General features: G+C 41.3%; 1 protein-coding gene across 1 annotated transcript; it reads right to left on the bottom strand.

The window, feature by feature from the left end:
* Positions 1-8,268: 8,268 nt before the first annotated feature.
* LOC130298023 (zinc finger protein with KRAB and SCAN domains 7-like) lies at positions 8,269-13,888 on the bottom strand. Its single transcript, XM_056550905.1, has 2 exons — positions 13,372-13,888; positions 8,269-9,104 (listed from the first exon to the last, which is right to left on the bottom strand). Exons 1-2 carry the CDS (start codon positions 13,886-13,888, stop codon positions 8,389-8,391), a joined length of 1,233 nt encoding a protein of 410 aa, XP_056406880.1. The 3' UTR covers positions 8,269-8,388.
* Between the last annotated feature and the right edge of the window lie 61 nt (positions 13,889-13,949).

Genomic DNA, 13,949 nt, shown 5'->3' with positions numbered 1-13,949 from the left:
ATTCAGATCTATAAATGATGCAGATAACACATCTATATATTATCCATGTACATAGGATATCTGACATTTATACATATATCATATACTGCATCTCCAGACTTGTTACCAATTGTTAATAAAAGTTTTCTTTCTTATATGATTTATTATTCTTATATTCATCTCCACACACTGGACTTATAATAAATGTAATATTGTCCCTGACGTTGTATATAGGGAATGTAACGCGTCAGTGTTGTCCCCGCCCCCTTCTCAATATGATTATAGAGACTTTAATTCAAGGCATCAGACAGGATCCGCGCGTCTCCCTTGAAGATCGTCTCTTCTGAACATAAGATGCTGTAGATACTTTTTTTTTTGTTGCAAACTGTTTATTAGATTTTTTCAATTTTATAAGAACAGCAATAAAAGAAAGTTTAACTACATTGCACAGGTGTAACAGACATGAGTAGTGCAGTACCCACACAGTCAAGAAAGTAAAACACAATAAACAGGTCATGATAGCAAGGTAATAAATGACTTTGATGTTAACCTCTCCACTAGCATCAAATACCGGAATAAATAGGACAGAGCATACAACCACCCATGTGCACCGACAACACAAGACCAATAAGCTGACACACAAACAAACAGACAAGCAGAACAAAATATAACAATACAACACACAAAAAGGGGGAAGAGGGGAGGGGGCCACGAAAGACAAAGAAAAGGAAAAGATAGAAGACCTGCAGACACATGTAAAACCCCAGGAAGCTCACTCCAGCCCAGCTGAAAGATGAAGAGGACCAAGGGAATTAGTAAGAGACGCCAGGGAGTACCATTCAGTGTGACGGAAAAGTAACACTATGGCTTCAATTTGGGTTGTGGTATAGTGAGCGGACAGGAAAGTACACCACTTTGCAAAGAATTTCCTCGCATTGTGTTTTCTGTGTCCAGTCTGTCCACCTAAAAGAAAGTTTAAGTTCTACCACATGGGCTATGACCGGCATGGGAGTCTTTATCCAGTCACACATAATTATGCGCGCGGCCACCAGGAGAATGACGTGGAGGAATTTTGGGATAAATCGTAGACCCACCTCCTCTGCAACAGAAAGATCAACAGACTGAAACAGAAGTGCCTGAGGAGTCAATGGAACCCGAACGGTCCAATACCTAGTGATATAGTCTACAACGTCCCCCTAAAAGCTCTGCGACTTGGAACAGGACAAAATGCCATGATAAAACTCTGTGTCGGGAGTATTGCATTTCGGACAGGCAGTATGTCTGTCTGGGAATGCAGAGGTAGCCGGGATATTAAAGCCCAAGTAGCCAAAGTGCATAAGCTTAAAAAACGTTTCGCGCCAGCGCTCATTGATGACATTATCCGCTCGCGTACGTCAGGATCCTGAAAAATCGACTCCTATTCAGCAAAAAGTGCATGTTTGGAGACCTTTAAAAGACGGTCATTAAAGTATTTATACAAAGCCGAAATAGACGCCTTCCTAGTTTGTGGACCTACCTTTTCTTCAAAAGAGGAGGAAAACAATTCGGAGGACGGTTCCTGAGCCGGGATGTGCAAAAACAGAGAAGTTGAGACACTTGGAGAAAATGAGAAGGCGGCAGAGAGAAGTTAGTAATTTCCTGCGGGCGGAGCCACCGTCTTTCCTCGGCATGCATCAACTGTCTTGCCACATTTATCCCCTTCCTACGCCAAACCTCAGACAAACTGTTCTCTCTGCCGTGGAGAAATTCCGGATGACCCCAGATATTGAGACGCCCAGATAGCAGAAAAGGTAGACCATAGACCCTATGAACAGCTTTCTACGTTAACATCGTGTCCATAATTACTAATGAATGCATTATATGGGTGGGAAGGCATGGGATGCGGGTATGGAGGCAGGACACCAAGTGAGCTCTTCCACCAAAAAATTGTTGGAATGAAAGCTAGACTCATGGAGCCAGTCCATGACATGTCTAGAGAGGCATGAGAGGTTCTATAAGTCCATGATATGTCTAGAGAGGCATGAGAGGCTCTATAAGTCCATGACATGTCTAGAGAGGCATGAGAGGTTCTATAAGTCCATGACATGTCTAGAGAGGCATGAGAGGTTCTATAAGTCCATGACATGTCTAGAGAGGCATGAGAGGTTATATAAGTCCATGACATGTCTAGAGAGGCATGAGAGGTTCTATAAGTCCATGACATGTCTAGAGAGGCATGAGAGGTTCTATAAGTCCATGACATGTCTAGAGAGGCATGAGAGGTTCTATAAGTCCATGACATGTCTAGAGAGGCATGAGAGGTTCTATAAGTCCATGACATGTCTAGAGAGGCATGAGAGGTTCTATAAGTCCATGACATGTCTAGAGAGGCATGAGAGGTTATAGCCACGGAGGTTGAAAAAACCCACACCGCCATCAGCCCTGCTAAGCATAACTTTTTGTAAGGCAATTCGCGGGCGCTTACCCGCCCATATAAAGTGTGTGAAGGCTGAGTTTAGAGTAGTCACAGCCTTATGTTTCAATAAAACAGGCAGGGTTTGTAACTGGTATAAGAGTAGAGGAAAGCTGATCATTTTCAAATGACATTTGCCTAGGAAGGAGATTGGTAATTGATGCCAGCGACGAAGCTCATCCTGGATCTCCTTGAACAAAGGGAGATAATTCAAGGTGTAGAGGGAAGAGGGGTCTCTACCAATTTTTATACCTAAGTAAATGATATGGGGCTTGACAAGATCCCCGGGTATTCCAAGGGTATTCCAGTAAGAGGTAGACCAAGAGGGTCCCCGCGGGAGTAGTTCACTTTTTAGTTGATTGATTTTATAACCAGAGAAGGTACCAAAATGAGCTAAAGTGGACACTCAGATTGGCTAGGAACATCAAAACATCACCCACAAAAAGGGTCAATTTGACTGTTTTGCGCTGGATTGCAATGCCCTGATACAAATCAGAGTCCTCCAGGTGACGGGCTAAAGGTTCCAGATTGAATAAGAGAGGGGACAGGGGACATCCCTGTCGCATACCTTTAAAAAGAGGGAAGGAGGGAGACAATATGCCTGTGTAAATTTGTGCCTGGGGGGGAAGCATAGAGACCCCCTAAAAATGTATGGAAGTGACCAGTAATGCCAACCTTGTCCAACACCATCCCAAGCCAGTCCCACCTGACATTATCGAATGCCTTTTCGGCTTCAAGTGCCAGTTACAGTGGTTGTTCCCCAGGCTCAGGACGGTGCTGCATCCTATCCAGGACAGTTAACAATTTGCAGATATTAGTCACTGATGACCGAAAGCCCACTTGGGAAGGACCTATCAACAAGAGCAGAAACACACTTAAGCGATCAGCAAGTATTTTAGATACTAGCTTAAGGTCTTGGTTAATAAGGGATATGGGATGGTAGGATTGGGGCAGGAGGGGATCCTTGCCGGGCTTTAGAAGGAACTTAATGACGGCTGTGTTTGAGTGCAAAGGCTGAGAGCCAGAATGCAGGAGATGGTTAAAGTAAGACGTTAATGGGGGCTTCACTTCATGAATCAAGACCTTATAAAATTCACCGGAGAAACCATCAGGGCCCGGCCCTTTCGCATTATGGAGACCTTTAATGTTCCGCCGAACTTCGTCTTCAGTGAAGTCTCTATTAAGAGCATCTCGGTGATTGGAGGACAGCGAGGGCAAGTGAACAAACTCCAGAAATGTCTTACCAAATACCATATCCACAGGGAAAAATGTCATGGTATCCTGGTACGTAGCGCACCGTGATGTACGTTTACGTTTATTTTTGGTTTCGACATAGATTTGGTGGTGAAATAATTGATGTTATTACAAAGTAAAATTGGTGGCGTATAAAACAAGCCTCATATGGGTCTGTAGGTGGAAAACTAAAAGCGTTCTGATTTTTAGAAGGTGAGGAGGAAAAAATGAAAGTGCAAAAATGGAAAAACCCTGAATCCTTAAAGAGTTAAAGTTGTCCTCTTATGACCCCTATAACTCTTTTATATTCCAGTATACAGGACTATATAAGGATAATTTTTTTGCGCCATAATCTGTAGTTTCTATTTATATCATTTTGTTTTGATGACAATTTTGATCATTTTTTTATAAATTTTTTCCTGGTATATGAAGCGACCGAAAATCAGCACCGACCTTGTACAGGACTGACCGTGCAGTTTAATTATTATTATATTTTAATTTGGACATTTACGCACGCGGTGATACAAGTTTGTTTTTGTTTACATTATTTTATAGAAAAATGGGAAAAGTGGTTCAAACTTTACTAGGGGAGGAGCTTATTCACATTTATTAACACTTTATTTTAGTATATTTTTCAGATTGTTTAGTCCCCTTAGGAAACTATTGCATGTGAACCTTAGATTGCAGTAGGGATCAACCGGTATCGATTTTTTAGGGCCGATACCGATACTCTGTGGAGGTTAGGGCCGATAGCCGATAACTTATACCGATATTCCGGTATAAGTTATCAGCTATTTATCTCCCCCTCCCACCGGCAACACCACTGCAGATCATTGATTTAAAGGGGGCGCTTTAAATCAATGAACTGCAGCGGCTTTTGCGGTGCTAGAGACCGCCGCTGTCACCCGCTTCTCTCCTCCTACCTGTCCTGGGGTCCTTCTGAGTCCTATCACCGCCACTGTGACCGCCCCACCACCACCGCACCCCCCACCACCGCGCCGCACCGCCCCTGCCAGAGACCGCCGCCGCTGCCCCATTGCCTTCCCCATTCCCGATTATATAAATTCCGGGGTCCGCGCTACTTCTGGCTCCGGCGGCGTCCTCCTGAGCTGTCACTGTGCGCACTGACTGTGACGTTGTGTTGAGGACGTCACTCGTCATTGCGCAGCGCACAGCGTAACACAGGATGCCGCAGGAGCCAGAAGTAGCGCGGACTCTGGGAACAGGTAACCGGTAACTGGGGATGGGGGAGGCAATGGGGCAGCGGCGGTCTCTGGCCGGGGCGGTGGGTGCGGCGTGGAGCAGGGGGCGGTGCATTATCGGCAAGGTAATTGCCAATACCGATAACGTCCAAAATTGTGAATATCGGTCGATAATATCGGGAAAAACTGATAATCGGTCAATCCCTAGATTGCAGACACTGATCAATGCCGTCATATAGAACAGTGTTATTGGCGCTCTATTACTACAGGCTGCTGAGGCGGTCTACTGTAAGAGAGCGCTGATCGGATGAGCTGGAAGACAGTAGGGACCCTCCGCCTGTCCTCTCAGCTGATCGGGACCCTGCAATTTTGTTGTGATGATTGCAGGATCTAAAGGGTTAGTGTCAGAAATGTGACCAATCAGCGATGTCCGTCATTAGTTGTGGGTCCTGGCTGCTGATAACAACCGGGACCCACCAGGTATGAAGCGTGCTCAGCTTCATTTATGGCCAGTGTCCTGAAGGGGTTAATAGATTCCTTACTATACCCTGTTATAAACCTCATATAGGTAAATATCCTCAGGTGTCACCATGGAGGATTTCTGAGCTCTTTATTATAATCTTCCTGACAACATGGCCGACACTACATAAACAATAAATCTCCATATAATGGCCGTCCTTAGTATAGGTTATTCATATAGGAAGAGTTATATGGGCTTCAATGTCTTTAGTCTCATCTCACCCTCTTGGACTTTCTTCCTAAAGGGCCGGTTACCTCATCCAAAATGGTGGATTTCATCCTTCCAAGATGGCCGCTTCTGTCTCAGCTTCTCACAGCCTCCATTCTTCTCCTTCCTGTCCGTCCGTCCATGTCCCTCCTCTATAATGAACCTATACTAATAGTCATGGGTGTGTCTATTATAATGGAGGGTGTGTCTATTATAATTGGGGGGGGGGGGGGGGTGTCTATTATAATTGAGGGTATGTCTATTATAATGGAGGGTGTGTCTATTATAATTGAGGGTGTGTCTATTATAATTTAGGGTGCCTCCTTTATAAATGAGGGTACGTCTATTATAAATGTGGGTGTGTCTATTATAATTGAGGGTGTGTCTATTATAATTCAAGGTGTCTCCTTTATAAATGAGGGTGTGTCTATTATAAATGTGGGTGTGTCTATGATTGAGGGTGTGTCTATTATAATTCAAGGTGTCTCCTTTATAAATGAGTGTGTGTCTATTATAATTGAGGGTGTGTCTATTATAATTCAAGGGGTCTCAATTAAAAATGAGGGTGTGTTTATTATAAATGGCCAGTGTGTCTATTATAAAGGGGGGGGGGGTGTCTATTATAAATGGGGGGGGGTGTTTTTTATATAGCGCAAACAGATTCCGCAGCGCTGTACACTCATATTGGTCCCTGTCCCCATTGGGGTCACATGTTTTTGAAGTGTGGTAGGAAACCGGAGCCCCCGGAGGAAACCCACACAAACATGGAAGAACATACAAACTCTTTGCAGATGTTGTCTTCTGTGCTACAAGGTAACAGTGCAAACCACTGAGCCCCCGTGCTGCCCCATGAGGGGTGTTTATCCTAATATATATATATATGGTTCATTACGAGTCCAATCCTCCTCCCTTGTGGGCCGGCATGGTATACATTAGGTGGTGGGTGTTTTCTTATTGGATACTTCATGTGTATATATGGTATATCCTCCGACTGTACTGAAATAGTATTGTCCTATGTCATTAGATTCTATATATACATCCAGCACTGTACAGTGTATCTCAGTGATAACCAGTAACCTTGATAATGAGAACATGTATTGAGAAATATCCCATTACATAATATGTAACATATGTGAATAAAGAGCGATCTGTCAATCATGGCTGGTGGGGGCGGAGTAACTGCGAGGACCCCCCCCCCGATTCAGGCAGCATGAAAGTGATGAAAGTTCTAGAATCAGAACATTTTCCATACACATCATTATTCCCCCATGTGATCGTGTGGTGCAGACATAGAAGAAAACTCACTTCTGTACGGCCGGGTTCACACTGCAGAATCTCCGCGGGCGTCGCTAGGACGGCACAGAGTAAGCGGATCTGCCGAAAGATCTGATCAGAAATGCATTGCTGTCTATGGGGATGGAAATGCAGTCCGCGTGGTCTCCTAGTACCGCAAGCGGAGGGATGAGATGGATAAGGAACTCTGGGGGAGATTCTCAAAGAATTTTGCGCCAAAAAAAACCAATTTCTGCCAAAATTTTGGCATGAAAAGTATCGGCCACATTTTCAAAGTGCTTTGTGCTGCGGCTTACACTGTTCACGTCAGTTTTGTAAAAGTGGGCGTGTCCACATATATTGTCTGCTTTACATGATATTTGGGGTGAGAGTCCAGTTTACATCGAAAATTTCACTCCAGCTTTTTGATATCACAGAATTGGTTGTAGGTTTATTGGTTTTTTTTCTTAGTTTTTTTGGAAAAGGTGTTATTTAAGTAATTATTAAAAAAAGAAATAATTATTATTGAAAAATGTAATAAAAAAAAACCATATATATATCAAAAGCTGAACTGTGAGCCGCTCACCGATAGCACGCTCACCTCTCCACCTGTGCCCAGGGCCGACCGGTACCACCTCCGGCTAAGTGCTTGTACGAACAGAACAATAAGGTCCGGCACTAGAGTGATTGCAGGTAAAAACTGTTTGTTGCTTTATTGAAGATATCGCAGTACAAAGCTGGAAGTCTAGACTGCGATATCTTCAATAAAGCAACAAACTGTTTTTACCTGCAACCACTCTAGTGCCGGACCTTATTGTTCTCTTGTGAGATGTTTCTGACAGAATTTTCTGGGATATAAAATTTGGTGCAAAAATCAGCAATTTTGGTTCCAAAATTGCCAATTTTGGCGCAAAAAAAAATCCAATATGGCTGCAACAAGAAAAAATTTTTTTGCCACAAAGAAAAACAAAAGTGGTACAAAAATTAATTTTCACATATTTTCAAAGCAGCACAAAAGGCCTTTGAAATTGTGAGGAGAAAAAAAAAGGTGAATAATATCGCTGGAATAGAAATTACAGTATTAAACATTTGTAACAAGGTTTAATGTATAATATTCTAGTACCAGGTGACGTATATACAGATGTGTTATTTTGATTCTGTTTGCATTTTGTATAACAGACATTTCTGTAGGTGTACAACAAGATGTGCTTTCCGAGTAAAACATTTCCCACATTCTGAACATGGAAATGGCTTCTCACCTGTGTGAGTTATTTGATGTTCAACAAGATTTGATTTCTTAGTAAAACATTTTCCACATTCTAAACATGAAAATGGCTTCTCACCTGTGTGAGTTATTTGATGTTCAACAAGATTTGATTTCTTAGTAAAACATTTTCCACATTCTAAACATGAAAATGGCTTCTCCCCTGTGTGAGTTCTCTGATGTTCAATAATATTTGATTTAGAAGTAAAACATTTCCCACATTCTGAACATGAAAATGGGTTCTCCCCTGTGTGAATTCTCATATGTCTAACAAGCCGTGATTTAGAAGTAAAACATTTCCCACATTCTGAACATGAAAATGGCTTCCCTCCTGTGTGAGCTGTTTGATGTTCAACAAGATTTGATTTCTTAGTAAAACATTTCCCACATTCTGAACATGGAAATGGCTTCTCACCTGTGTGAGTTCTGTGATGTTCAACAAGCCGTGATTTAGAAGTAAAACATTTCCCACATTCTGAACATGAAAACAGTGAGTTCTCTGATGCTGAACAAGCCACGTTTTAGAAGTAAAATATTTTCCACATTCTGAACATGAAAATGGCTTCTCTCCTGTGTGAGTTCTCTGATGTCCAACAAGATGCGATTTCTGAGTGAAACATTTTCCACATTGTGAACATGAAAAGGGCTTCTCTCCTGTGTGAGTTCTCTGATGTACAACAAGATCTGATTTAGAAGTAAAACATTTCCCACATTCTGAACATGAATATGTTTTCTTTCCTGTATGAGCTTGTTGGTGTCCAACACCCCTTCTGTGACTTTTATTTTGCTGAACATCCTGTGATGAGTGAGAAGACAGGACCTGTATATAAGGATGAGATGACAGATCTTGGCTGTGAAGGGCTGAGGGTGTATCTGGGATAATGGAATGTTCTTCATATGTATCTTGTGTGATATCATCATCTGCTTTATAATCTGAAGATATAAGATTCTCCTCTGATCTCCTGCTACAAGAATCTGCAGAGAATAACACAGATTTTATTAATAATTGCGCCCATATTTATAGTCTTTTTAGTACAACATTATAAGTGCAGCATGTGACATCATGGAACCTTTTCAACAAGGGAACCACCAGTAATGGCGGACATCAGCGATATCGCTGATGTCCACCATTAACCCCTTAGATCCCGTAGATCAATACAGATCACGGCACCTGTGGCAGTGCGGCACTTGTAATCACTGATCTGATTGTAGGTGGCACAGAGGTGCCCTCACCTGCCTCCACCGCTCTCCCGGGGTCTTCTGCACTGATCTGCCTTCCAGCAGACCAGAGCAGAAGATCGCTGATGATACTGATCAGTGCTATGCCTATGTATAGCACTGAACAGCATTGGTAATCTAATGATTGCAATAGATAGTCACCTATGGGGACATAAGGAGTTAAAAATAAAAGTTAAAAAAATTGAAAAACCCCACCCTAATAAAAATTTTAATCACTATTTTCCCCTATTTTACTCAAAAAAGCATCAAAAAATGATAATATAAACATATTTGGTGTTGCTGCCTGAATAAATATCCGATCAAATAATGTTAATGATCCCGTGCGGTGAACAGCGTAAACGTAAAAAAGTACAAAAAAATTGCTGCTTTTTGGTCACATCACATTCAAAATTAATTTTTTTTTATAAAAAAGCGACTAAAAAGTCACAAATACACAAAAGTGAAATAAAAAAAAAAATACAGGTCATGATGCAAAAAATGAGCCCTCATACCGCCCGGTATACGGAAAAATGAAAAAGTTATTGGTGGTCCAAGTAGGGAGACTGATTTTGTAAAAAAATAAAAAAAAAGGTTTGTGATTTTTTTTAAAAGCAGGACAATAAAATAAAAATATGTGATCACGGGGATCATTTTAATCATTGACCAACAGAATAAAGAAAACGTCATTTTTACCGTAAAGTGTCCAGCAGCGTTTTCATTAAAATTTCCTCACAAAAAATAATAATTTGGGTTCGCTGTACACTTTATGGTAAAATGAGTGATGTCATTACAAAGGACAATTGGTCCCGCAAAAAACAAGTCCTCATATGGGTCTGTGGATGGAAATTTAACCCCTTAAGGACTGAGCGTTTTTCCACTTTTGTTTTTTCCTCCTTACCTTTAAAAAATCATAACTCTTTCAATTTTGCACCTAAAAATCCATATTATGGCTTATTTTTTGCACCACCAATTATACTTTGTAATGACATCAGTCATTTTACCCAAAAACCTACGGCGAAATAGAAAAAAAAATCATTGTGCGACAAAATTGAAGAAAAAACGCCATTTTGTAACTTTTGGAGGCTTCCAAAAGTAAGGGGCGGTATGAATGCTCATTTTTTTGCGCCGTGTTCTGAAGTTTTTAGCGGTACCATTTTTTGTATTGATCGGACTTTTTGATCGCTTTTTATTAATTTTTTCATTATATAAAAAGTGACCAAAAATACGATATTTTGGACTTTGGAATTTTTTTTGCGCGTACGCCATTGTCCGTGCGGTTTAATTAACAATATATTTTTATATTTTTTACATTTCCGCACACGGCGATATCACATGTTTATTTTTATTTACACAGTTTTTTTTTATTTTATGGGAAAAGGGGGGTGATTCAAACTTTTATTAGGGAAGGGGTTAAATGATCTTTATTCACAATTTTTAAACTATTTTTTGCAGTGTTATAGGTCCCATAGGAGGCTATAACACTGCACACACTGATCTTTTACATTGATCATTGTTATCCCATAGGAGACTATAACACTGTACACACTGATCTCTTACACTGATCATTGTTATCCCATAGGAGGCTATAACACTGCACACACTGATCTTTTACATTGATCATTGTTATCCCATAGGAGACTATAACACTGTACACACTGATCTCTTACACTGATCATTGTTATCCCATAGGAGGCTATAACACTGCACACACTGATCTCTTATCCTGATCATTGTTATCCCATAGGGGACTATAACACTGCACACACTGATCTCTTATCCTGATCATTGTTATCCCATAGGAGACTATAACACTGCACACACTGATCTCTTATCCTGATCATTGTTATCCCATAGGGGACTATAACACTGCACACACTGATCTCTTATCCTGATCATTGTTATCCCATAGGGGGGCTATAACACTGCACACACTGATCTCTTACACTGATCATTGTTATCCCATAGGAGACTAGAACGTACAAAAAAGAACAGGACAATGTGAACAAGAGTGAAGGTAATGCAGCAAATAAAGAAAAATCGGAAACCAGCGTAGCTCGGCATTTTTCAGAATACAGACACAATGTGAATGAACTTAGATGGCAGGTACTTGAAAACATAGAGGGCGATAATAAGGAACAAGTAAAAATGAAACTATTGAGGAACGAGGTGCGCTGGATACAAAAACTGGGTACTTTAAAACCGGACGGGATTAATGAGATCTGCAATTTCAATGTATTTTTATAACTAAGCGTATACTGTAACTGTACTATTGTTTTCATGTGGTTTTTTATGTGATTTTAATTCCTTTTGATACGTTTTTGTAACTTTTGTATTTCCGCTGTAGAATTAAGATCTCGCGAGAATGTAAACGTATTTAACTTGGTGATGGGCGTTTTTCACATTATGCTGGACAAAGAAGGTGTTTCCTTCAAAACGTTGCATGGACTTATACACCTGCTGGTGTAGGAGATGGCCGTATACAGGTTATACAACTAAAGACAACTTGATGAGCTGATACATATCTCCTGCTGGACACTGCTGATTTATTACTTTGTGCACATGGGTGAATATTCTAATGTTGAAAAATTGTATATCTTCTGAATATATATATATATATATATATATATATATATATATATATAAAGAAAACTTAAGCATCAATTGAAACATGTGTTACACCCTTTTTTCTATTGGATGCATTTTTTCTGAATACAGAGCACTCGGGTAACCACGTTTACCCCATGCACAGTGAGCCCCCACACTTATGATTGTAATCCCATAGGAGACTATAATACTGCACACACTGATCTCCGACACTGATCATTGTTATCCCATAGGAGACTATAACACTGCACACACTGATCTCTTATACTGATCACTGTTATCCCATAGGAGACTATAATACTGGACACACTGACATTACACTGATCATTGTTATCCCATAGGAGATTATAACACTGCACACACTGATCTTTTACACTGATCATTGTTATCCCATAGGAGACTATAACACTGCACACACTGATCTCGTACATTGATCAATGGTTTCTCATAGGATCGATGATTCTTCCGCTTGACTGCTCATGTCTGGATCTCAGGCACTGAGCAGCCATTTGGCGATCGGACACTAGGAGGCAGGTAAGGGACCCTCCTGCTGTCCTACAGCTGTTCAGGATGCTGCGGTGAAATCGCTGCGATCCCAAACAGCCCGCTGAGCTAGCCAGGGGTAGTTTACTTTCACTTTAGACGCGGCAGTCAACTTTGAACTCTGTGGCTAAAGGGTTAATAGCGCGCGGAACCGCGATCAGTGCTGCACGCTTTTAGCCACGGCCGGGCCCGACCCGCTATAAACAATGGCCGGGCCCTAGCCGCTATGACGCAGGGCCACAGCGTTATAGAACGGGAGCGGACTTAAGGGGTTAAAAGAGTTATGGATATTAGAAGGTGAGGACGAAAAAATTAAAATGCAAAAATAAAATTGGCCTGGTCCTTAAGGCCAAAATGGACATGGTCCTTAAGGGGTTAATGATAAATGCATTCTAAGTATCAGTAAAGGCCACACTTTGAAACCACTGATCTAAAACAAAATCCTGTCCGGCTGCAGCATCATCTTTGTCCCAGCTGAAGCACAGACCTGGCAGGATAAGTACTCCTCTGTGCTCACTCCTGTCCTATCAGACTGCAGCATGAAAGCAGAGAGGAGGGGGTTACAGAATAGCCTGCAGTGATTGGATAAAGAGATCCGGCACAGCAGACCCAGGGAGGAAGTGAATGAATGGTGAGTGAGGGCGGGCTCAGTGCTTGCCTCAGACACTCCCCTTCCTGAACAGTGGATGCCAGAATAGGTGAGCAGCAGAACAGAGGGATTTGTGAGCCAAATACAGAAGACAAATAAAACAGATCTGTATAGTATCTGGATGACCTAGTGAGTAACATATATGAGCATTATATTTTCTGTGATTACTGCAGTCGGTGACTGAGTAGAATCTGTGACTGTTCTCTGTATTTAGTGGTTACTACTCACCTGGGCAGTTACCTGCAGAAATGTCCTCCTTATACTGCTCATCGCTGCTCATCTCTGTCTCTTCTTCTTTCTTTATGTCTGTAGCATTAATATAGATCATATCTCTCCCTGTAGAAATGCCCTCCTTATACTGCTTATCACTGTTTACATCTGTCTCTTGTTGGTCCTTTATGTCTGTAGCATTAATAGAGCTCAGATTTTTCCCTGTAGGAATGTCCTCCTTATACTGATCATCACTGCTCACATCTGTCTCTTGTTCTTCCTTTATGTCTGTAGCATTAATATAGATCAGATCTTTCCCTGTAGGGCTGTCCTCCTTATACTGCTCATTACCACTCCCATCTGACTCTTCTTTCTTTATGTCTGTAGCATTAATATAAATCAGATGTTTCCCTGTAGGAATGTCCTCCTTATACTGCTCATCACTGCTCAAATCTGTCTCTTCTTCTTTCTTTGTCTGTAGCATTAATATAGATCCGATCTTTCCGTGTAGGAATGTCCTCTTTATACTGTTCATCACCGCTTACATCTGTCTCTTCTTTTTTCTTTATGTCTGTAGCATTAATATAGATCAGATC

The sequence above is a fragment of the Hyla sarda genome (genome assembly GCF_029499605.1).
Source record: "Hyla sarda isolate aHylSar1 chromosome 1 unlocalized genomic scaffold, aHylSar1.hap1 SUPER_1_unloc_16, whole genome shotgun sequence".
Lineage (NCBI taxonomy): Eukaryota > Metazoa > Chordata > Amphibia > Anura > Hylidae > Hyla > Hyla sarda.
This window is presented reverse-complemented; position numbering and strand designations above follow the sequence as displayed.